This window comes from Kogia breviceps, chromosome 18, assembly GCF_026419965.1.
Source record: "Kogia breviceps isolate mKogBre1 chromosome 18, mKogBre1 haplotype 1, whole genome shotgun sequence".
NCBI lineage: Eukaryota > Metazoa > Chordata > Mammalia > Artiodactyla > Physeteridae > Kogia > Kogia breviceps.
In genome coordinates this window covers 53,952,615-53,975,047 of record NC_081327.1, presented here as the reverse complement: position 1 = coordinate 53,975,047, position 22,433 = coordinate 53,952,615, and the positions used below count along the sequence as shown (strand labels likewise).

The following is a 22,433-nucleotide window of genomic DNA, read 5'->3' as shown; positions in this document are numbered from 1 at the left end:
AATGGAATTACTTCTCATCAGAAACAGTCTGACTTAGCTTTTTCAATTTAAGTAAATGTGTTGATACTTCCTCAGAGGAGCCATCTCATTCATGCCCTCTTCCATGGATTCTAATACGCATGAAGCATCTTCTAGCTGTTTGGGATACGTCATTGACCAACACAGACAGAAGAATCCCTGCCCTCGTAGAGGGACTTCTGGATTCTATTCCTAAGGTAGCTGAGAAGGCTGACCTACAGGTGGAAGTCTCAGTGATATCAAGTGTCACAGCCAGCAGTTTTCTTCCTTTTTCCTTTTCGTTTTCAAAAAGATTCTTTACTGAAGTATAACATACACGCAGAAAAGTGCACGGACCATTCAATGAATTTTCACACACGGCACAGAGCCATGTAACCAGGACTCAGATGAAAGAACATAATACTGTCAGCCCCTGGGACTTCCCCGGCAGTCCAGCGGTGAAGACTCTGTTTCTACTACAGGGGACATGGGTTCGATCCCTGGTTGGGGAACTAAGATCCCGCATGCCCCGCAGCCAAAAATAATAATAACAATAATAACAATAATAAATAAAGAATTGAAAAAATATAATAGGTAAACAGCCCCTCTCCTGAACCCTTCCATCACTACTTCTTACTGAGTCTGCTTTTCTTAGTCTTACGGGAACTTTCTCCTGCAGGGACTCCGCTTTTTGGAATAGCCCCCTTGTTCGGCCCTCATCAGATGGAGGCCAAGGTTTTGGAAATTGACTCTTTAAAGTGATGGCTCTCAGAGTGTGGTGCCTGGACGAGCAGCATCAGCATCACTGGAAACTCCTTAGAAATGCAAATTTTGGGGGGGAAGGGGAGGGTGGGACGAATTGGGAGATTAGGTTTGACATAAATACACTACCATGTGTAAAACAGATAGCTAGTGGGAACCTGCTGTATAGCACGGGGAGTGCAGGTCGGTGCTCTGTGACCACCTAGATGGGTGGGATGGGGGTGGGGGTGGGAGGGAGGTCCAAGAGGGAGAGGATATAGGTACACATATAGCTGATTCACTTCATTGCACAGCAGAAACTAACACAACATTGTAAAGCAAGTTTACTCCAATTTAAAAAAAAAAAGGAATTAAATTTAAAATAAGTAATATGTGGAATTCTTTAAAAAAAGAAGAAGAAGTAGCATAACGTTTGTAAGGAGAAAGTTTTTTCCTGGGAGTAAATTCTAAGAGGAATTCATTTAAATGAAAAAAAAAGTTGAATAAAAAAAAAAAGAAATGCAAATTCTTGGATCACATCCCAGACCTACTGAACCAGAAAACTCTGGGGGTGTGCCCCAGCAAATGGTTATAACAAGCCCTCCAGGGGATTCTGATGCATGCTCAGGTCTGAAAACTACTGGGCTGGATAAGGGTAATATTTATAATCGCACCCTTTAGCCCTTAAAGCTTGGCCCCCAGACAAGCAGTATCAGCATCACCTGGGAACTCAGGAATACAAATTATCAGGTCCCACCCCGGACTCACTGAATCAAAACTCTGTTTTAACACACCCTCCAGTTGATGCTGATGCATGCTAGAATGTGGGAACCAGTGCCTAAAGCTGTATTTGCCTGACTGCTGGGAAAGCCTCATGCATTCCCAGCAGTACCTGCACTACTATTTGGAAAGCCTGCTTCACAGGATATAAAGACAGTCAGTAGGATGCCTTCTGACTAATAAAGTGCCTGGCTTATAGTAGGTGCTCAGTGTTTGTTGAGTGAATTAATGCAACAATCCTGTAAAGTAGGAAGTTAGTTAAGCAGAGGTGAGATTCGCACGCCCGTCGACCTGGACTTCACTAATGGGATTTGAAGGCATCATTTGATTTCTACTGCCCACAGCGCCGCCTGCACTCGCATTCCCCCTCCGCCCGGGAGGTGGCGCTCTGGAGCGCTCGTGAGGCCAGGCTGGGAGGCGGGATTTCCTGCCTTCCAGGGAGCACTTCCGGCCCAGCCCAAGAGACGGGTAAATGCCGTTGTGGGGCGGTCCTGTCGAGGGCCCCGGATCTAGGCTGCCATTCTCGGGCTCCCTCGTAGCACGAGGGTCAGGCGAGCGTCACGCGGAGGTTTATTTCCCAGGCGAGCACGGCACGGCCGGGGCCACGTAAGTGCGCGCGCCGCCCGGATGGGACAGAGAGGCAGGTCTCTCTGCTCAAGTGCTCGGGCCCCAAGCTTTGTGGGTTTGGGACAAGTCGCCCAGGCTTTACAAAGTGGGGTATTAGCAGCCGCTGGCTCATGGAGTGGAGAGCATCCCACCGATGTAAAGCGTGTTAGCAACAGCTGTCTGGCACACGGCGCTTGATGCGAGACCTCTGCTATTGTTGGGTTGAAATTCTGGGGCCTGGAGATGGAGTGGGAAGAGGTGGACAGGGAGGGAGTGAGCCTATTTGGTTCCGTTTTCCTCTCCTTCATTCATTCCTGGATTTGTTCCTTCAGTTTTTGTTTTTTAATTTTAAAAATTTATTTATTCATTTGTTTAATTTTTGGCTGCGTTAGGTCTCCGTTGCTGCGTGCGGGTTTTTCTCTAGTTGTGGCGAGCGGGGGCTGCTCTTCGTTGCGGTGCGTGGGTTTCTCATTGCGGTGGCTTCTCTTGTTGCGGAGCACGGGCTCAAGGTGCGCGGGCTTCAGTAGTTGTGGCTCACGGGCTCTAGACCACGGACTCAGTACTTGTGGCCCACGGGCTTAGTTGCTCCATGGCATGTGGGATCTTCCCGGACCAGGGCTCGAACCCTTGCCCCTTGCGTTGGCAGGCGGACCCTTAACCACTGCGCCACCAGGGAAGACCTGTTCCTTCAGTTTTTATGTACTGATTGTTACCACGTAGTAAGTACCAAGGCACTGGGCATAAAGTCTCTTCCCCATGGGGACTCTTCGAGCAGTTTCGAATTAAATAGTTTTACTTTTAAATATCTAATCACACATTGCAATGCGTGCTCTGGAGGAGGGATGCAGGGGTTGTGGGATAGGATTGGGAGAACTGGGAGAGGGTTCCTGACTGAAAATCTGAAGGATGAGGAGGATTTTGTAGGTGGGTAGGAAGGGCAATGGTGTTCCTTTTAAGTGGAGAGATAGTGTGAAAGGGTCTTGCAGTGAAAAGACGCATTCCCGCCACTGTCGTCTCCTGCTACGGAAGAGAATGACAGCAACAGCCAGAGGCCAGGAACTCAGAAATGAATCAGATACAGTTCCTGCCCCTGGAGAGCAGTCTCGAAGAAGAAATGAGGCTGTACCTTTAAACCACAGTTAGAAAGAGGCTGACACATGCCCTAAAAAACACACATTCCTTCAGTTGGCAAGTATTTACTGGCATTTACTGTGTGGTGGGCACTTTGCCAGGTGCCGAGGGTACATGGATGTTACAAACTGAATGGATACAATGCAGCTGCAGTTCCGAGGGGAAAAGGTTTTGCTTACTGAGACTGTAAGGCTGGTGTTTGCTTCTGGATGCATGGGAGAGTAGTGGTTCAGAACTTGGATTTTGAATCAGAGCAGGGATCAAGCTGTTGGCTCCGGCAAGTTGCTCTTTCCCGATCCTCAGTTTTCTGAACTCCATAATCGGGGCAGAAGAGTAAAACCCGTAGTGCCGTGTCTGGCAGATGCTGGCGCTTAGTAAGTGAGCACTCCTCTTATTTGTGCAGTTAATAAAAAAGAGGGATGATATGGCTGTTTATACTTCAGGAGCACTTTGTATTTGCCAAAGCCCTTTGACATAGGTTTATTGTTATTCAACACACAGTCAGTTCCTTTTTTTGGAAGGTACTGTACTTGACAGTGGGAAGGCAGACAGGTAAGACTCGTCTCTGGCTTTGGGGAACTTGAGTTTGTCTTGGGAGCGTAGTGTAGAGTGTGGGGTGTGTAGTCTATGAACGTGTAATTACAATGTAACACGTAAGAGCATGCTGGAAGCGGACCCCTCGCCACCTGTCTGACTTCGGCCCGTCACTCACCTCCTAGTTCGTTCCATGGCTGCCCAGTTGTTTCTCACACACTTCCTGCCCCAGAACTTCTGCACTTGCTGTACCCGCTTCCCAGCGGCCTAGTCATTAGCTCAGGGTATGCCGAGCGCCACCTTCTTACCGATGCTAAGACCACGCCCCTTGGCCACCGCCATCCCGTCCCTGGCTGGCTGGCTGGTTTTAACGTAGCAGTTATTACTGTCAGGCATTAGGCGACATAGTCATTTGTTCTTTGTTATCTGCTTCCCCAAAGAAATTGCACTCCTCTTAGGGCACTCTTCACCCTCCAGGAACCCCGGAAGTGGCTGTCAGGTTCAGGTCTCTGAGGAAGGCCAGGGTGGTTCCTGTTTTCCAGGATGGACTTCCCCAGCTCCCTCCCGCCCTCGTTGTTTACGACTGGCCCCCTTGGTCTGAGTGATGTCCCTGATGTGTCCTTCATGTGCAGCTGGAGAGACGCGCTGACCCTGCCGGAGTCCCTGCCCCAAGGTTCTGAGGTGAGGGTGGCAGGGAGAGCCTTGGTGGCTGCAGGGTGGCTGCCGTCGCTTGGCCCCCCTGTCCTAGCATTCACACCAGTTGGCAGGAGTGCAGGGTGGAGTGGCATTGGCACAAATCTGCTAAGACCCAGGCTGAGCCAGAATCCCTTCCTTTGGGGCCCTGGGATGCCCTGCCATCCGCAGAGGGTTTACTGAGCGGGAGCTGTTGGCCCCCGTGTTTTCTTCCTCTGTTTGTTCAACAGATACTCACTGAACAGCCCCTGCTATGTGCCAGGTGCCTTACCAGGCCCTGGGAATCCAGAGTGAGTAAGTCAGATGCGCTCCCTGCCCCGTGGAACAGAGTTAGGTTGAGTGAGAACAGACAAGTGAATAGACCAAAGGATGAAATCATTACAAAGTGAGAACAGCTCTGAGGCAAACCAGAAGGATGCCGAAACCGTACAGTGGGGGTGAGGTGGGGAGGGGAGGGGAGGGGAGGGGAGATCTCCTGGGACACAAAGGACGCCGGATCTTTCTCCGGAAGCCTAAGCCATCTGGCTGCCACTTGGAGACAGGCTGGCTAAGGATTACGCCCGGCAGAGGCAAGTGGGCGAGAAATTTAAGAGACGCTGGCGTTGGGCAGGAGGGGCTCCCTTGACAAGGAGGGGCTTTTACATCAGATCCGCCCCTGCGGGAGCCTTGCTCGCCTGCCTGCTGCTCTTCCGTCCCCAGGTGTGGAGCTGAGCTGTCTCAGGCCAGCCCCGCAGTGGGACGGAGCAGCCTGTGGGTGTCCCAAGTAAGTGACCACAAGGTCTCCTGAGTGTGAGACTCAAAGGCCAGGGGCTCCTGCGAGAGCCTGTGCAGCCTGGAGGTCGAGAGCACAGACTAAAGTCAGGCTGCCTGGGTTCAAATCCCAGCCCTTCCCTTTAGTGGCTGCTGCCTGGGACAAGGGACGGCCTCGCTGTGCCTCTATTTAATTCATCGTTAAAGTGACGATGACCATCGTACCAGTTTGGCCGGTGCCTTGGGAAGATTGAATGAGTTAATAAAAGACAAGAGTGGGTGACAGCGCCTGGCCCGGTGCGCACTCACTGTTCTGTTATGGCCACGGTTGTGTTTCCTCAGAATGCGGCGCCCCACGTGGCCAAGGGCCTGCTCTGGGAGCCGGACACCCCTGGGCCGCTGCCCTTGCTGCCTCCTGGTCCCGGTAAGGATCTCGGCCTTGGGGCCCCCTCCCAACCGCTCCCCGCTGCTCCTCTCCTCCAGCTCCTGCGCGACACCTTTCCTCTCCCTGCTGATTCTGCCCTGCAGGGCCCTTGGCACCTCCAGCCACCTAGGATACCTGGTTCCATTTCTGGGCCCTTCCGCGGCCTCACTCTTTCCTCAGATCCCTGGGACCCCGGCGTGACTGCCCAGGATCTGCTTTTCCGGGGAGGGTGCCAGTTCCGTAGACAGCCCCGAGCCGTGCTGGACGTTACTGAGCAGGTAAGCGGCCCCACGGTGGCCAGTGCCACGTGGCCGGGGCTGTGCCTAGTGACCTGGCCTCCTTTCCTCCTGCAGCTCAGCCGGTTCTTGTGGGACCATGGGGACATAGCCTTTGCACCCCTGGGGAAGCTGATGCTGGAGAATTTCAAACTGGAGGGAGCACGGGTCAGTAACCCCTGGCCAGCCAGGAGAGGGAGCTCCCCACTTCCCGTCGGGGTAAGCCCTAGGGCGTGTGAGCTTGACGAGGCCTTTCCACACAGAGCCGTTCTAAGAAGAAGACGGTGGTCAGCGTGAAGAGGCTACTCCAGGACCTCGGTGGACACCAGCCCTGGGGGCAAGTGGCTAGTGAGAAAGGGCGGGATGGGTATGCCTAGCTGGTGGTGGGGCTGTGGAGGGAACCAGGGCCTGGATACTGGCTTCCATCAAATTGCTTCCACACCCCCCGTGCGGTCATGAGCCACGCTGCCCCATACAGAGCTCTCGGCTGCACTAGCAGCGTAAGGGAAAAAAGAATGGAAGTTCATGCACTACAGCATGGCTGCTTCCAGGTGCTCACATGCTGATGGGGCTCTGCCTCTTTATTGTCTCATCCTCCTGCCTCGAGTGCTTGGCTTAATTCCTAGACAGACTCTTTCCAGGTGGCAGCAAGATGGTATGTGATCCCAGGGAAAGGGCCAGTGTCCTTCCTGAGGCACCAGCAGAGGTCCTGGGAACGGAGTGGTCGGCTTGGCTTGGCTTGGGTGTCACGCCCATCGTGAGCCGGTCCCTGTGGCCGGCGCGATGGCGGACGCCAAGGGGCCAGGCCTGGATCATGTGCCTGCAGCACAGGAATCGGGTGGGCTGGTTTCCCAGGGGAAGAAGTTCTAGGGTGACTAAGAATGTGTCTGCTACACCTGGCCTCCCTCGGGATGGTACCCAGCCCTCTTCCCCGTCACCCACAGCCTGACCCTCCTCCTCTCGCCCCCAGCTGTCCCTGGGCTTACCTCAGCCAACGCCAGCGCCGGTTCTCCATCCTTGGGGGCCCGATCCTCAGCACGTCGGTGGCGAGCCTCCTGGGGGAGCTGCTGCATGAGGAGCTGGCCCTGCGGTGGGAGCAGCTGCTCCTGGACGAGGCCTTCACTGGGGGCGCGCTGGCCTGGGTGCCCGGCAGGACGCCCAGGGCCGGGCAGCTGGTCTACCCTGCAGGAGGCGCCCTGGACAGGCTGTGTATCCTCCCTCGCTGGGCATGCTCTAGGGACAGGTGGGAAGTTGGGAGCCTTGAGTGGCCAGAACGCATGAACTCATCCTTAGCGAGATGCCCAGACTTCCAGAAGGTCATCCTGACCCCAGGCAGCGAGCCCCGGGTTCTCGGAGGCCCTGGCCATATCCGGCTCCGGGGACCTGTCCGGCAGGTGGTGACCCGCACCGTGCAGGGAGAAGGTAAGGCCCACACATAGACACCTGCCCCGTCCACTCACTGACCTGTTGCCTGACTCTGAGCCCCTCCCTCCCTCAGCTCTGCTGGCCGTCCGCTCTGACCACCACTGTGCCCTGTGGAAGGTCAGTGAGCAGGGGCAGCCGGCCCCTCTCCAGGTGCTGCAGGTCAGGAAGGGGGCCACGGGGATCAGCCTCAGGTGAGGGGCTCACGGAGGCTGGTGTGCGCGGAGATGGCGTGGTGGGAGGGGGTGGCCCGGCATTCATCACGTGTACGCCCTGTAGCCCCCACCTGCCTGGAGAGCTGGCCATCTGCAGCCGTTCCGGAGCCATCTGTCTGTGGACTCCCCAGGACGGGTAACGCCCCTTCCCCATAAAAACCCTCCACCCCGGCTTTCCTGGTGGCGCAGTGGTTGAGAGTCCGCCTGCCGATGCAGGGGACACGGGTTCGTGCCCCGGTCCGGGAAGATCCCACATGCCGCGGAGCAGCTGGGCCCGTGAGCCATGGCCGCTGAGCCTGCGCTCCGCAACGGGAGAGGCCACAACAGTGAGAGGCCCCCGTGCCACAAAAAAAAAAAAAAAAAAAACAACCCTCCACCCCAACCAGCGGCTCCCGCAGAACCCGGCCCATGTCCTGGACCCCAGGCCAGGTCACCCCAGCCTCCCCCCATCAGCCGGTCTTCCCACCATGGCTGGCCTGTCTCCCCAAGGCTGCAGCAAATCTACAAGGACCCCGAGACCCTTGTGTTCCGGGACCCCTCTCCCTGGCGTTGGGCAGACTTCACCGCCCACCCTCGAGTGCTGACTGTGGGTGATCGCACCGGAGTGAAGATGGTGGACACTCAGGTGAGGGGGCAGAGCAGGCCCATGACGGGGGTGGGGTGGGGGGCCTCCCCAAAGAGGGCGTGCTGAGCTGCAGGGCCAGCGAGCCCCGGGCCCGCCGCACCAGGTGGCACCACGGATGGCGGACCGTGGGCTGGCTGACCTGGCCATGTACCCCAGGGTCCGCCGGGCTGTGGTCTGCTGCTTTTCCGTGGAGGGGCCGAAGCATCGTGCCAGAAAGGGGAACGCGTCCTGCTCACCCAGTACCTGGGGGAGTGCGGCCCCGAGTGTCTGCACCCCACGCTCCACCTCATCTGCACCCAGGTGAGCGATACCTTCCCCTCCTCTCCGTCCTGCACCGTCGCCGGCGGTCACTGGAGGCGGTCCTGGACAGCTGCTGGGGAAGGGACTGTCCAGCCAGAGCTGGACAGTCCCCCCGTGTCCGGAAGGGGAGAGGAGGTCTGGCTCCACCCCACCCCCTCGGGACCCTGGGGGTTAGTGGGTGTGTCTTGGGCATATGTGCCAGGGTCAGGTGAGGTTGGGGGAGGCTGGGTGAGAGCCTCTCTCTCTCTCTCTCTCGAGAGCCCTTCTCCCAGTAAGGCCATCAGGACAGGGGACAGTGCCACCTGCTCGGGGTTGCCTCCTGTGTGGGGCTGGGCAGCTGAAGCTGCAGAGGCGGTCAGGGCCGGTCCTGGAGTGCTGAGACTTACCCTGAGAGCCATGTGGGGCCCCGGAGGGGGCCACCCAGCGGGACCTGTCCCGTCCCTCTCTCCCACGCCTCAGTCACGTCCCCTCTGTCTTCTTCCTGGGCCCCCAGTTCTCGCTCTACCTGGTGGATGAGCGCCTCCCCTTGGTGCCCCTGCTGAAGTGGAACCACAGCCTCCCCTCCGCACCCCTGCTGGCCCGGCTGCTGCCCCCGCTCCGCACAGGCCTCCCGCGGCCACTGCTCCTGGCGGGCCAGGGTGGGGAGCTGCAGCTGCTGCACATCGCAGGTGAGGGGCGGTGCAGGCGGGGGGTGGGCAGGAGGTCGGGCGGGGCTGGGTCTGGGCAGCGCCTCAGCTGTCTGTCCCTCTTCCAGGAGAGGGGGCTTCCACGCCCCGGCTGGCAGGACCCCCCCAGTCTCTCCCTTCCAGGAGCGACTCCCTCTCTGCCTTCCCCTTGCTGGAGCCCAAGAGTCAGTGGCGGCTGCGGGAACGTCTGACAGCACCAGCCATAGGTGCGCTGGGGCAGGGAAGTGGGTTTGAGGAGCCGCACCCGCACCAGGCTGTGGGGTGACGGTCCTTCCACCTCCAGGTCTGGCCGCCGCCATTCCACCCTCCGCTGCCACACCAGTGCTGTCGCTCTTCCAACTTTCGGCGGCTGGAGACGTCTTCCACCAGCGCCTCCACCTCCAGGCAGACCCTGGGCCTGACTCTCCTGCCCCCACGGCTTCCTGGACCCCCCAGGCCTCTGCCTCCTGCAGCCAGTGGCTGAAGGCCCTGCTGGAGGTGCCCCCGGCTCCCCCCGTGTGGGCTGCACCTACCTTCTCCCACCGCCGCCTGCTGGGCTGCTTTGAGCCTCAGAAGGCAGAGGGCAGAGCGCCAGAGGGTCTCCGCACGGCCATGGCCAAAGGGCGTGTCCTGCAGCCGAGGGACCTGGGCTTGCTCCCCACGGAAGAGCGGGCCCCCGCCCCCGAGCCAGGCCCCGAGGACGAGCTCAGCGAGCGCTTGGAGGCAGCCTGGGAGGGCCGGGCGGCAGCCTGGTGGGAGAGGCGGCAGGGCAGCAGCTTGGGGCCTGGCAAACAGCCCAAGCGGCACAAGCGCCGGACTCAACTGTCCAGCACCTTCTCCTCGCTCAGCGGCCGCTTAGACCTCTCAGACGCCGCCAGCCCCCCTCCCAGCCCGGAGCGGACACTCCCCGAGGCCGGGCCTCAGCCCCCAGTGTCCCCGCCCTCCCAGGAGTCCACGCAGGAGCCGTGGGCCCGGGGCGTCCCGTCGGAGCGGCAGCAGACCCTCCGGGACTACATGGCGGGGCTGCCGCTCCGAGGGGCCTCCCCGGGCGGGGCCTCCGTGCCTTCCTCCCGGACCTCCAGCGCCCGGGCCGGCCCCTCCCGGCGGCGCGCAGCCGCCCACTCCGGCGCCCAGCCACACGGGAAGAAGCCGCGCATGGGCTTCTGAGGCCCGGGGAGGCCGCCCCCGCCTCCAGGGAGCCCTTTGTCCTGGATGAGCTGTGCCTTCTGTGGCTGAGACGGGACATAAAGAGAACAGCCGCCAGGGTGAAGACCTTCCCGCTTTCCAGAGGCCTTCGTGACCACGGGAGACATTCAGAAGCGGTTTGAATCCTCGTCGGGGGAAGAAGGGCGACGAGGTAGCCGTCTCTCCTGTAGCTCGTTCTCCCAGGGGCACGTCGGGAAGTCCCGGGGGCCCCGTCCTGAAGGTCAGTGTCGCCGGGATCCCCTCCAGCCGACAGTGCTGTGCTGGAGAGCAGGGGCTCCAGGCGGCCGAGGGCTCCGCCACGCACGGGCCCCCGGGACGTGGCGGGTGACGGTGAAGTGAGCTGCGCAGCCTGCCGGCGCTCCGCTGCTGGGCGTTGGCAGCCGGCTGCTGGTGGTTCGGTGTGTGTGTGTTAAGCGGTTTCTAGCACCATCTGACATTTTGTAGAGGGAGGCACTTTGGACCTACATTTAGGGGTCGAGTAAACTTGTCAGCTGAGCCTCGTTTTGAACGATCAAGTTTCTCAGGCCGGGCTGCGTCCCCGTACTTGGCTTTCGACATTGAGCACGTCAGGTTCGCTTCCTCCGCAGCTCTGTGGCTCCGGTGAAGGGTCTGCGCTCTTGCAGGGAAAACACCCCCTGGGAATGACACGGGGCCCTGGGGCGGGGCCTAGGTTTCTGATCACGCGTGAAGAGAGGAACGAATGGTCCTTGTCTCGGGTACCTGATGAAGTGAATCACGCGTGACTCACTGGACATCAGATAATCCAGTAATTTAGGGACTTGCGTGGTGCTAAAATGTTTACGGCACTCGAGGGAGACATTTACAGTTACATGGTTTATACTACAAATACCCAGGGGTTGTGTTAGGCTTTGAGAGCCGGGAGCACAGTGCCACCCGTGTCCAGGGCCCCGCATGCCCTCAGTAACCACAACTCTTTGAAGGGAAGGGGAGCCCAGCCAAGGGGGTGACCTGCCCTGCTGGGGGGTCAGGCCAGGGTCTGTCCCTGTTAGTCCAAGAGCAGAGGGGCTGCCTTGGGCTCAGTCCAGGCCAAGTTCAACGTCGTCCCTCGCTTCTCTGGCCTTGGGCTCCGGGCATTCCTCAGGCTGCGTCTCAGACTGCACTTCACCCTCTTCAGGGCTGTTTCCTAAAGAGCCAGGAAATGGGTAACTCGGTGTTCTTGGGGAGTGCGGCCAGCCCTCATCCCTTCCCGCGTGCAGGCCTTGGGGCAGCCACGCAAGCTGGCGTTCAGCAAGCAGCCTGGCCGCCATCCAGCGAGTCGTCTGCGTTCAACAGGCTCCCTGAGTTGGATACCCGGAGGCGCAAAGCAGAGCACAGAGCTGCCCCCAGGGCACCTGTGACCAGCACGCACTAGCCAGCTTCCCCAAGTGCCTCTCGCTGGTCGTGGGCACAGGCCCCAGCGCCAGGCCGGCGGGCATGTCAGGGTGTGGCTTTACCGGTCCCACCCAGCCGGGCGCTGGCGCCGTCCCCGCCTGCGGAAGCTCCCTTCCTGGCCAGCACCATCTCACGGTCATTCATCCGGTCCTGGGCCTTCACGTGGACGACCCACACCCTCCGGCCAGCTGTCGCCCTCATTTTGTCCCATATTCCCAGCTGCGGTATCACCGGTCCCCTCCTTCCCTCAGCAGCCTTGGTCTGGAAGGGCCAAGGATGGGGAAGGTCGGGGTGGGGGGGTCGGTCTGGCAGCTCCTTGGACCCGGCCGGCGACTTAGGAACATGCCCTAGCGATCTCCGTGGTCTCGAGAGGTCGTGAGTGACCCCCCTGAGAACACGGGCTTCCTAGGGCAAAGGCACAGGTGGCCATGCGCTCCGGGTTTGGGACCCGGTCCACAGTCCATTTCCCCCTGAGAAGCTTTTGGCCCCTGTAGCCTTGAAAGTTGGGTGACAGTACCTGGAGGGGAGGCCAGAAGCAGGTCCCCATCCCTGTCCTCACTGCGCGGGGCTGGCGCGGCTTCCCTCTTGCAGGCTGGGGGCCAGGGTGGTTGCTCTGAAGGCTCGTCATCGTCCAGCTCCTGAATCAGTGGCCGAGGGGCCTTGGTGTCTCTCCTGTGGGTTGCCAAGTCCCTCTCTGCTGCTGCTTTAAATATGCCTGTAAAGGGCGTCTCCGTCTCGGCCTTCCTGGAGGTGTCCTTGGAGACTGCGAATATACTGGAAAGGGTGTCTGTGGATGCGTCTTCCAGCACTGGGAGTGAGGTGTAGTCTAGTTCAGGGTCACTGTCGTCACTCAGGCTTGAGATGGCCGTGACCTTTGGAAAGCACATCTTCTGTTAAAAGAAAAAAGATGTATTTGAACATTTCTGTTTTCACAATAGTCTCTAAAATGCACAATGCTAATTCGGCTTTTTTTTTTTTTTTGCGGTACGCGGGCCTCTCACTGCTGTGGCCTCTCCCGTTGCGGAGCACAGGCTCCGGACGCGCAGGCTCAGCGGCCACGGCTCACGGGCCCAGCCGCTCTGCGGCACGTGGGATCTTCCCGGACCGGGGCACGAACCCGCGTCCCCTGCATCGGCAGGCGGACTCTCAGCCACCGCGCCACCAGGGAAGCCCTTAATTCGGCTTTTTAAATTTATCACACTGTGGGCCCGAGGGAGCACAGCACTTGCTGCTTGAAAGTCAGGCCTCAGAATGGACACTCCTTGGCGGCCGTCTGTGAGCCCTGGAGGCCATGGTGAGCTCTGCAGCCAGGTCTCCGCTCCCCCCGGTCCTCGTCAGGTCTCCGTGTGGCACGGCCCTCGCCCACTCTGTTCCTGCTGCGCCAACACCCTCCTGGGTCCCTTAATGGTTCGTCTGTGAGCCTTGGCTTCTGACGGGCTCCGCCTTCACCCAGCCACCTAGTCGTGCTTCGGAGGTCAGGCCCCCACGGAACTGTGGTCCCCTGTGTCTGTGTCCCTCCTTTGATGACGAGCTTCTGCCCTGAGATTACACTTTAGGCTTCCCTCTCCTTGGGGCCCCCGGGGCTGGCCCACACTGGCTCTCAGTACCGCTAGAGGGCGGAGGGTCGGGTCACCTTGGGAGAGGTCCCCGTAGGGCCTTCTGTGCTCGCCTCCCTCCCTTCCCCTGCCCGTGTGTCGCGGTGGTACAGACATTCACTAGATGAACATACGGATACATCAAAAGGATAGAAAAAATGTTCAGATAATTATGTACAGAACATGATTATTAAAAATCAGTGATAAAAGATCTGTTCAAAAGAACTGAAGTGGCTAGTTCTGAAACCTCAGAGAGGGGACAACAGTAAACAGCCGCCTTTCCTCAGGTGAGGTGAGAAGGATTCAGGCACAAAGCACAAAGGGCATCGTGCAACTTTCCGAGATACTTGGTCAGTGACAGGGCCCGAAGGGAAGGTGGGACCGGGGGGATGTGTGAGAGGTCACCTTGTGCTCGTCTCCCGGAGATCCACCTGCGTCCACGTCTTCCAAGTCAGGCAGGTCCTGGAAGAGAAGACGATCCCCGTCAGCAGGAGGGCGCGCTCCCCACGCCCGGTCCACGGGACAGATGCGGCCGCACAGCCAACCAAGCCTGCGCTACGTGCTCGGAGCGTGGAGGGGCCCGCGGAGTGACCCAGACCACTCGGGCCCCATGCACGCCCGAAACACACGCACGAGGCAACACCAGGTACCTGGATCTGATTGGTGAAAGAGATGTGCAAGGTGTGGCATGTTTCAAAAATTTCTACCTCTTTCTCCACTTCACTTTGGTGTTACTCGCCCAGTTCATCTGGGGGGAAACGTATGTCCTACGAACAAATTCGTCTTAGGACTCTGTGGCATAAAACGAGTCTATTTTGGACCTCCCCCAGACTAGGGGGGCTTTTCTGTTCTGTGTTGTGATAGGGGGTGTCTTCGTCTATAGCACCCCGTCCAGCGTGTGAGGCAGGCACAGTGTCTGGTTAGATGCACGGGCTCTGGCGCCACACTGCCTGGGTCGCTACTCCCGCTTCATCATCGCCTGGCTGTGTAGCCTTGGGCAAGTTGCTTAACCTCTCTGTTTCTCAATTTCCTCATCTGTAAAATGGGGATGACAATGGTACCTATGTCTTAGAGTTATTGGAAGGGTTAAATCAATCGATAACAAGATGTGTTTCAAATAGTGCCGGACAAAGAGGAAGAACAGTCAGTACTAGCTTAGTGTTGGGGTCCTGTATACGGCCAGTAATCAAACGTTAGGGAAGAATTGCCCACTTTTGTTTTTTCATATGTATACGCAGGCCCAGAAAACCAGAAACCCACTCCGAATAGTGGCTGTACTTGGTTGAACACTTACTGAGCCACGTGAAATTGTGAGGTTGGGAATGAAACACCCGTGTAGGCGTGTCTGGAAGCAGCGGGCGGGGGCGGGCGAAGCTGCGCACACCGCTTGAGCGGAAGGAGCTCACTCGCGGGCAGAGAGGCGGGCCGTTCTCCGGGCGAGCAGGGTGTGAGGCTACAGGTGGCGGGCACCGGCCCCCCACCCCTCGCCCCACCAAAGATGGGGGTTCCTGGGGGTCATGGCAAAGTGTGTACGTCCCCAGAGACCCATTCCTGTGGGCACAGCACGTCAGACTGTTATCAGAGCGGAAGGGTTTCGGGGAGGGGGGCCGTACTACGGGCCGTGATCGGTCCCAAGGTCAGGCGGCCCCTCACCGAACAAGCCCCAGGGGACGGGCCGCTGGGCAGTCAGGCCGGGGAGCAGGAGCCGCGACAAGCCAGGACGGGCGGCTGCCCGCAGAGGGCAGGGCTCTGATGATCGAGGGCAGCCTTCCCAACAGTTCTGTGGGTGGCCAGCCAGGCGGACCTGCTTTCTGCGTAGCGTCTTTGGGGAGAACACGTCAGGAGTTCCGTAGACGTAGTTCAAGGGCGCTCATCTGGGCCGTCACTTCTCAGTCTTGAAGGTGCACAGGCATGGACCCCCGTGGGGGAGGGCGCATTAACTGCAGGTCCTGAGCAGTGGGTCTGGGGTGGGGCCCGGGGTTCTGCCTTCTAAGCCGCCCTCAGGGGAGACCATGCCTGCTGGCCCAAGGGCCACACTCTGGGCAGCGAGGATTTGGAAGTTTTGTGTCTGATCTGATACCGGCTGTACCGCAGATACTTCTCTGCAGATGCACCAGTTACGTACATCGATGAAGAGCTTCTCCTTCGTCTCCAGTCTGATGGCTTCCAAGTCTTCAGCTCCACAGAGCTCGGTACCTGATGCACGTTCAGTGGCCACAGTCTGGGGAGCCGATTCTAAGGAACAGCAAAGAGTCCTATTAATCTGGGAGTTAGTTTCATACGTGGTGGACAGACGGGCAAACCCACGGTTAAGGCGATGCCAAGAGGAAGGACAAAACCGCGGGTCTGAAAGCCTCCAGCCCCTGTGACAGGAGCTGCAAGAATTCCAGGTTAGGACAAGACTATGTCTGAAAGGAAAGGGAGACAGCTGCCCCCTTTGTGGAGCCTGGAGATGGAAGCACCAGCCAGGAATCCTTGAAGAACGCGCCGGAACCTTGGAAAAGGCACGACTGATGGGCCAGGTGATGAAGAAGGAAAGGCCGTGGTGCCAAAGGCCAAGTTTCACAGCCCCACCTGCTGCACGAGCGTCAGGGAGACCTGTGAAGTCGCCGCAGGGTCGCCTGTGGAACGTGGAGTCCAGACGGGGCTTGTCTTTCTCCCCCAGGCCCCTCCTGTCCTGCCCTCTGCTTCCTCTGCAGCCTCCATGATTAGAGATGAACGGCCCTGCTCTGCTCACGACACGCTGGTCCGCTGTCCGCCCGGAGGACTGGCCAGGCCCGGTTTGACTCGAGAGCCACATTGGGGCACCCGTTCAGAATGAAACAAGGGGGACTTCCCTGGTGGCGCAGTGGTTAAGAATCCACCTGCCAGTGCAGGGGACACGGGTTCGAGCCCCGGTCTGGGAAGGTCCCACATGCCGCGGAGCAACTAAGCCCGTGAGCCACAACTACTGAGCCTGCGCTCTAGAGCCTGCGAGCCTCAGCTGCTGAACCCGCGAGCCACAACTGCTGAAGCCCGGGTGCCTAGAGCCCGTGCTCTGCAACAAGAGAAGGCACTGCAATGAGAAGCCCGCGCACCGCAACGAAGAGCAGCCCCCGCTCGCCGCAACTAGAGAAAGCCCGTGCGCAGCAACGGAGACCCAAAGCAGCCAAAAATAAATAAATAAAATAGGCAATAGATAAACAGACGTTAAAAAAAAAGAATGATATAGGGAAGTGGGCAGGGGCTTTCGGGGCTGCTGTGGACGATCCCAGGCCCAGTTTGTCGTGGTCTCTTCCACTTGGCTGTGCCCGTGGCTTCGCAGCTTCTAATTACAGTAGTCGGCTTCCCCTCCAGTTAGCCCTTCCCCCGGACCCCTGCGTCCTGCTCGTGGCACCATGGCGCCCAGCTTCCCAGCCAGCAGAAGCTTCTAGTCCAGGCAGCTGCCAAGTCCCTTTGTTTGCTGAAACCTACCTGCTTAGGCTGTGTGTGCCGGGAAAAGGCGAGGCAGGGAAGAGACTAGTTGTGGGGCGGGTTCCTTACGCTGCCTCACGCGATTCACGGCAGAGACCGTCTCCACTCCGCAGGGGCTAGAACGGGCTCCCAGAGGTTTTGTGGCTTGCCTGAGGTGTCCCAGCTGGTTAAGGGGCTGGACTTGGGTTTGACCTCAGGGTGACTGTCTAGAAAGTGCGCTGCCTCGCCTGTTCACAGAGTGTCGTAGTGAAACGTGTGTGTCATCCTCTGTACCGTTTTGGTGACCACTGGGAGGAAGCTAAGGCTCCTCTGGACCGAGTGTCATCAGATAGAGGTGGGAAACGTGTGTCTCCGTGACGTATGCGCTCACATCACGTTTCCCCTGGTCCTGACGTTTAGACTCAGCATTGGGATGGGGAGCTATTCAAGCCTCCGGGCCCTGACTCGGTCCCCAGGCAGCCTTCCCTGGTCCTGACTCCGTGATGAGAGAGGACGAGCCCGGGAAACGCAGCAAGGCTGCTCGTACCGTGTATCTCCTAATCTCCTGCCTCCTTCACCAGGCCTCGTGACTTGGAAGACTGTGCGCCATGCAAGAAAGGTAAACGGAAAAGTGAGTTTTTTAAACAGATGGCTTTTACATTTAGATTTGCTTTTCTTGGGGTTGAGTAACTTGCGTGGAAGAGGGACCTCCTCGTTCTGACAGCCCAGCTCCCCTCTTGGGACTCAGGACCCCCAGAGGGTTTAGCTCAGTAGGGAGGGGACAGTGGGGCAGGGGTGGGCGGCAGAGGCCGTGGGGGCTTAAAAGCAGGGAGGGTGGCAGTGAGTCGAGGTAGAGACCAGCTTGGTCTCTGCAGGCAGATCTGGCTTCGGTTCTGCGCCACTATCGCTTGCTCTGTGACGTGGAGCAGGTTACTTCACCTCTCTGAGCGCCAGGTGCCAACTCAGTAACGTGGGTTAATGGTGAGAGGACCTGATCGTGGGATTCGGGGAGGCTAAGCTGGAAGTCAGGGCCCTGGCTGACATGCTGGATAAACATCTGGCTATGCTTCCCTCTTCTGACCTGCCGCAAAACCTTGTATCTGGATCTCAGAGTACACGTGCCAACACCTACGTCAGTAGTTTAGAGGATGCTCTTTTCCCCGTGTGTTTAATACATGATTAGCGCCCCCCTTTAAATAATAAAACCTATAACATCGCCATCTGTGGGAAGCTTGAGGGAAAACGTGACCCTTGTCTAGTAGAAATTCTCTCCCAGAAACCAAGGAGCGACCAGGTCTTGGAGGGTCTACAATCCCATCCAGCAAAGTGGTGCCAGGAGCCATAGAAAGCAGGGCTTCAGTGCCTCCCAAGGGAAATTAAATCAACACAAGTCACGCTTCTCATAGATGCATTCCATCTGCAGTCTCATGGCAAAGTCAGAAGAGGAGCTGCGCAGCAGCCACCCCACCGGTGTGAGCAGGGCATCAGAGGGATGGGCGGGGCGTGTCCGCCTCCCCGGGAGCCTGTTCTGTGACTCTGGCTGTTTAGATCCCACGCGCTTTCCTGCTCCTTCCCTGCTCTCCGCCCACTGCTGCTGCCTCACCTGCTGGAGCCCCTGGGGACTTCATGAGCTCCAGCATCCCTGATGGGGGCCAGGGCCACGGATGTCAGCAGTCACAGGTCACCTCACTCCCTACACCACCCCTCCTTCCTAAGGTGCGTTTCTATTTCCCACAGACATCTTGTTAAAGACTGAAGGCTACAAGATAAATTTTTCAGATGTTACTGAACAAAAGGGGGGTGGGTAGTAAATCCCAGTGAATAATGGAGCAGTGATTTTGGGGGGTATGGAGTGGCCAGTAAGGTTTTGAAAAGAATAATTAAGACAGAGCTCAGTTCAGTTAATCTTTGAGGATAGTCTGCCCTGCCATTATCTTCAGCTGGAAAGATAGTTCACCCATCACTGGTGCCCTGGGGTGTGGCCTTTGCCCCCTCGGCAGTCTAGAGACTAGGGTTACTTCGAGGTCTCTCCCAGACAGTGGGGGCCAGACCAGCTGACCTCCCCAGATGGACCTCAAATCCCGCTCAGGCTGGGAACAGAAGGTTCGGGTCTCCCAGCGCTGCACAGACACAGCAGTAGTGGGCAGTGTCCAGGGCCGAGTCCTGGGTTTAGCTGTTAGTCAGCAGGGCCCCAGGAGCTTGGCGAGAACCTGCCAGTGGGCGTCCCTTCCAGATCAGCAGCATCCACTGTGGGGGCTGTGGCCACGTGCCTGCCATGTGGTCAGTACTCCTGAGGGGCGGGCTGGATTTTAAATTTGATTTATTTGTATCTACTTTTAATTCATTTCAATTGAAAAAATGAAGCAGCCCAAAATAACTTGCTTCTTTTCATAGAGCTGCATTTCGCCTTAACCATTCAAAAGGGAGCATGTGATTTGAGATGTGCTATAAGTGGCATATACAGGCTGGATTTTGAAGACTTAGTGTCAAAAGAGGGAAAGTATCTCATGAATAATTTTATGCTGATATAAATTATTATATTTTAGGTGTACTGGGTTAGATAAAATACACTGTTAGTGTCTCACCCATTTCTTTGCACCTTATTGAAGCTGATGCTAGAAATGCAGTCCTGGCTCCCCTTGTGGTTCTAGAAAACTCGCAGACTCAGCAGTCAGCAGTGGAAACCCGAGGCCCCCAGATGGGTGCTGGCCCGTCTACACCCCTGTTGTTCTCAACCACCTACCTTCCCAGGCAGCTCCGGGGCTTGGTGGCGGGGCCTCGGCAGGGAGCGCCCCTCCTGGCTCCCCGTCAGCCTCCACAGGCAGTTTTTCTGGGAGACTTGACTCTTCTGACTTTTCTGGGAGTAGCTCATCCTTGGCCTCGAAGCTCTCCTTGACAAACAGCTCCGTCTTCTGCCACCTTTCTCCGTCCTCTTCAGGCGCTTCCTCCCCTTCCACACTGGCCCCCGAGTCCCCGGCACTGTCTGGCGCGAGCATCTCCCCCGAGCAGAAGTCCACAGTGAGCTGGGAACGTCCTGGGAGGACAAGGGGGACCTGCAGTGAACTGCCGGGATGGTCATCGGAGTGCTGTGTAGGTGCTAAATACACGGGCTGAAAGTCCACCAGGGGGGTGCCTAGCACATGCACGGCCGGCACAGGACACAGCCACTAGAGAACTGTGCAGGGGGTCTTAGGAGACGCAGGCTGAGGTATTTGGGGCTAAGGGCCACGATGTCTGCCTTTGCTTTCAAATGGGTCAGCAGAACAGGAAAGACTGTGTGTGCCAAACTATTAACAACCATCTGATCGAAACAGACAATTCAGCTGTTCATTTTAACTATTCTTTAAGCTTTTCTTAAAACCTGAAAAATATCAAAATTAAAAGTTGGGAAAAGGGAAATAAAACCATGCTACAGGGGAACATCTATTTTATGGGACTATACTATTATGCTGATTTAAAAGAGTAGGAAAAAAGCAATACAGCTATGCCAGGGGCCTCCCTGGTGGCGCAGTGGTTAAGAATCCGCCTGCCAATGCAGGGGACATGGGTTCGAACCCTGGTCTGGGAAGACCCCACATGCCGCGGAGCAACAAAGCCCATGTGCCACAGCTACTGAGCCTGAGCTCTAGAGCCCGTGAGCCACAACTACTGAAGCCCACGCGCCTAGAGCCCGTGCTCTGCAACAAGACAAGCCACCTCAATGAGAAGCCAGTGCACTGCAAAGAAGAGTAGCCCCCGCTTACTGCGACTAGAGAAAGCCTGCGTGCAGCAACGAAGACCCAATGTGGCCAAAAATAAATTCATTAAATAAATAAATTTATATGTATATATAAAAGAAAGCAATATAGCTATGCCAATTTTTTCTATTTTAAAAAAAAAAAGTGTTACATGCATGGGGAAAAGCCAGGAAATACCTGCACTGAATACAGAGTGGTTCTTGCTATGATACTGTTATTACTCTTGCCTTTCTATGTTTTCTATGTGTAGGGTATTCACATTTTGTAATTAGGTGAAAAACACTAAATGTCATTTAAAAGCACACATAGAGACTCTGGCTTTTCTACTGGGTGTAAGAGGAGGAAGGGGGTTCCTACTTAATAAGGTGCCCTGAGCACCATCTTTGCATGAGGTCAAGGGCAGATGGATATGCAGGTACGTGAACAAATGGTCCCCACTCCCCACCCCCAATCCCCGAGATGAAAGACTGAGTTCAACAGCCCAGATTTTTAATCTAAGCAGAGCTCGGGGTCCTCCTTGTGTCTCATGCATGCACCTTGTTCTTGGGTTGCTTTCTGTTGTTTCCTCTCCTCAGCCTGGCGCTTGATTGTGGCTAAGGCCTCAATGCTCTCTGTGATCTTCTTCCGCTCTCTGCTCTCCCACTGCTGTCTCTCCTCCTTCTCAGCTTTGTACCCTCCTCGTGCCCAGGCCTCAGCACAAGCTCTGTTTAGGAGTATTAAAAACAAAAAACAAAGAAACAAGAACACCCCAGAAATTGGGGACGTTTGAACTGTCACAGGCTCGAAGTAAATCCAAAACATATACTATCTGACCAAACTTGCTCATCTTCTCCAAAATCAAACTAAAGGCACAGGACATATGACTCCAAGGATACATATTAACACATGCATATTTTAATCTTTAAAGTCTAATGGTTTGCAAAGCCTTCCAGATATGAGGCCAAGAGCACAAGTGACAAAAAAATAGAGAAATTGGACTCCACCAAAATTAAAAAATGTGTGTCATGCAAAGAATACCATAAATAAAAGACAACCCACAGAATGGGTATGCAAATCATATACCTGATCAGGGGGTTGTATCTAGAATATATAAAGACCTATTGCAACTCATTAATACAAAGATGACTTAAAAACGGGAAGAGGTTAAAAGAATGATAAGAAAAACTGCACTGGGAGAAAATATCTGCAAGAAAGATAACTGAAAAATGGCTTGTATCCAAAACATACAAAGAACTATTAAAACTCAAAAATGAAAAAACACATTTAAAAAAGTGGGCAAAAGAACTGGACACCTCACCAAAGAAGATAGGCAGGTGGCAAATAAGCTCATCACCATAGGATGTCAGGAAAGTGCAAATTAAACCAATGAGATGCCACTTGACACTCAACAGAACGGCTAAAATCCAGAACACTGACAAAACCAAATGCCAGGAAGGATGTGCAGCGACAGGTATGCTCCTTCATTGCTGGTGGGAATGCAAAATGGTGCAGCCCCATGGAAGACAGCTTGGCAATTACAAAGCAAACATAATCTTACATATAATCCAGCAATTGTGCTCCTAAGTAATTACTCAAATGAGTTGAAAACAAATGCCTGCACATGAAACAGAACAGAAACTCTTAAAATTTGTATGGAGACACAAAAGACCCCGAATAGCCAAAGCAGTCTTGAGGAAAAAAAAACGGAGCTGTAGGAATCAGACTCCCTGACTTCAGACTATACTACAGAGCTACGTTAATCAAGACAATATGGTACTGGCACAAAAACAGAAACATAGATCAATGGAACAAGATAGAAAGCCCAGAGATAAACCCACGCACCTATGGTCAACTAATCTGTGACAAAGGCAAGGATATACAATGGAGAAAAGACAGTCTCTTCAGTAAGTGGTGCTGGGAAAACTGGACAGCTA

The 22,433-nt window shown here is 56.2% G+C and overlaps 2 protein-coding genes across 12 annotated transcripts in view; one reads left to right on the top strand and one right to left on the bottom strand.

The window, feature by feature from the left end:
• Window positions 1-1,956: 1,956 nt before the first annotated feature.
• Window positions 1,957-19,873, top strand: TAF1C (TATA-box binding protein associated factor, RNA polymerase I subunit C). 10 transcript variants are annotated; one of them, XR_010837647.1, is made up of 18 exons: window positions 2,012-2,124; window positions 4,267-4,470; window positions 5,575-5,656; window positions 5,837-5,934; window positions 6,010-6,099; window positions 6,195-6,268; window positions 6,902-7,140; window positions 7,237-7,353; window positions 7,430-7,547; window positions 7,633-7,704; window positions 8,058-8,193; window positions 8,350-8,493; window positions 8,987-9,161; window positions 9,248-9,385; window positions 9,463-10,515; window positions 17,365-17,402; window positions 18,207-18,499; window positions 19,722-19,873. XR_010837647.1 is itself a non-coding variant. In XM_067018329.1 (15 exons), exons 1-15 carry the CDS (start codon window positions 1,991-1,993, stop codon window positions 10,323-10,325), a joined length of 2,529 nt encoding a protein of 842 aa, XP_066874430.1. In that variant the 5' UTR covers window positions 1,959-1,990; the 3' UTR covers window positions 10,326-10,859. The 10 variants fall into 10 exon arrangements, 9 of the variants coding, with proteins under 9 accessions (XP_066874432.1, XP_066874430.1, XP_066874431.1 ...); XM_067018329.1 differs by lacking the exons at window positions 17,365-17,402; window positions 18,207-18,499; window positions 19,722-19,873 and having other exon boundaries at window positions 1,959-2,124; window positions 4,422-4,470; window positions 9,463-10,859; XM_067018330.1 differs by lacking the exons at window positions 17,365-17,402; window positions 18,207-18,499; window positions 19,722-19,873 and having other exon boundaries at window positions 1,961-2,124; window positions 9,463-10,859.
• DNAAF1 (dynein axonemal assembly factor 1) overlaps window positions 11,180-22,433 on the bottom strand; it is a 24,353-nt gene continuing 13,099 nt past the window's right edge. The window contains exons 7-12 of one of the 2 annotated variants that reach the window (XM_059045537.2): window positions 21,057-21,223; window positions 19,527-19,817; window positions 15,477-15,586; window positions 13,757-13,813; window positions 12,274-12,646; window positions 11,180-11,508 (exon numbers count right to left, since the gene is read on the bottom strand). In XM_059045537.2, the coding sequence (XP_058901520.1) occupies window positions 11,402-11,508; window positions 12,274-12,646; window positions 13,757-13,813; window positions 15,477-15,586; window positions 19,527-19,817; window positions 21,057-21,223 (1,105 nt within the window). In that variant the 3' untranslated portion in view covers window positions 11,180-11,401. Of the gene's footprint in view, window positions 11,509-12,103; window positions 12,647-13,756; window positions 13,814-15,476; window positions 15,587-19,526; window positions 19,818-21,056; window positions 21,224-22,433 lie in introns of those variants that run through there. The other variant, XM_067018337.1, reaches the window with a different exon arrangement.

Excerpts from the sequence above, each read along its gene's own strand:
- TAF1C (XM_067018327.1), top strand. The coding sequence starts at position 1,991 with ATGCCGTTGTGGGGCGGTCCTGTCGAGGGCCCCGGATCTAGGCTGCCA. Across the intron at positions 7,141-7,236 it reads AGGCGCCCTGGACAGGCTGT|ACTTCCAGAAGGTCATCCTG; the intron begins GTATCCTCCCTC and ends CGAGATGCCCAG. Across the intron at positions 7,548-7,632 it reads GCCACGGGGATCAGCCTCAG|CCCCCACCTGCCTGGAGAGC; the intron begins GTGAGGGGCTCA and ends TACGCCCTGTAG.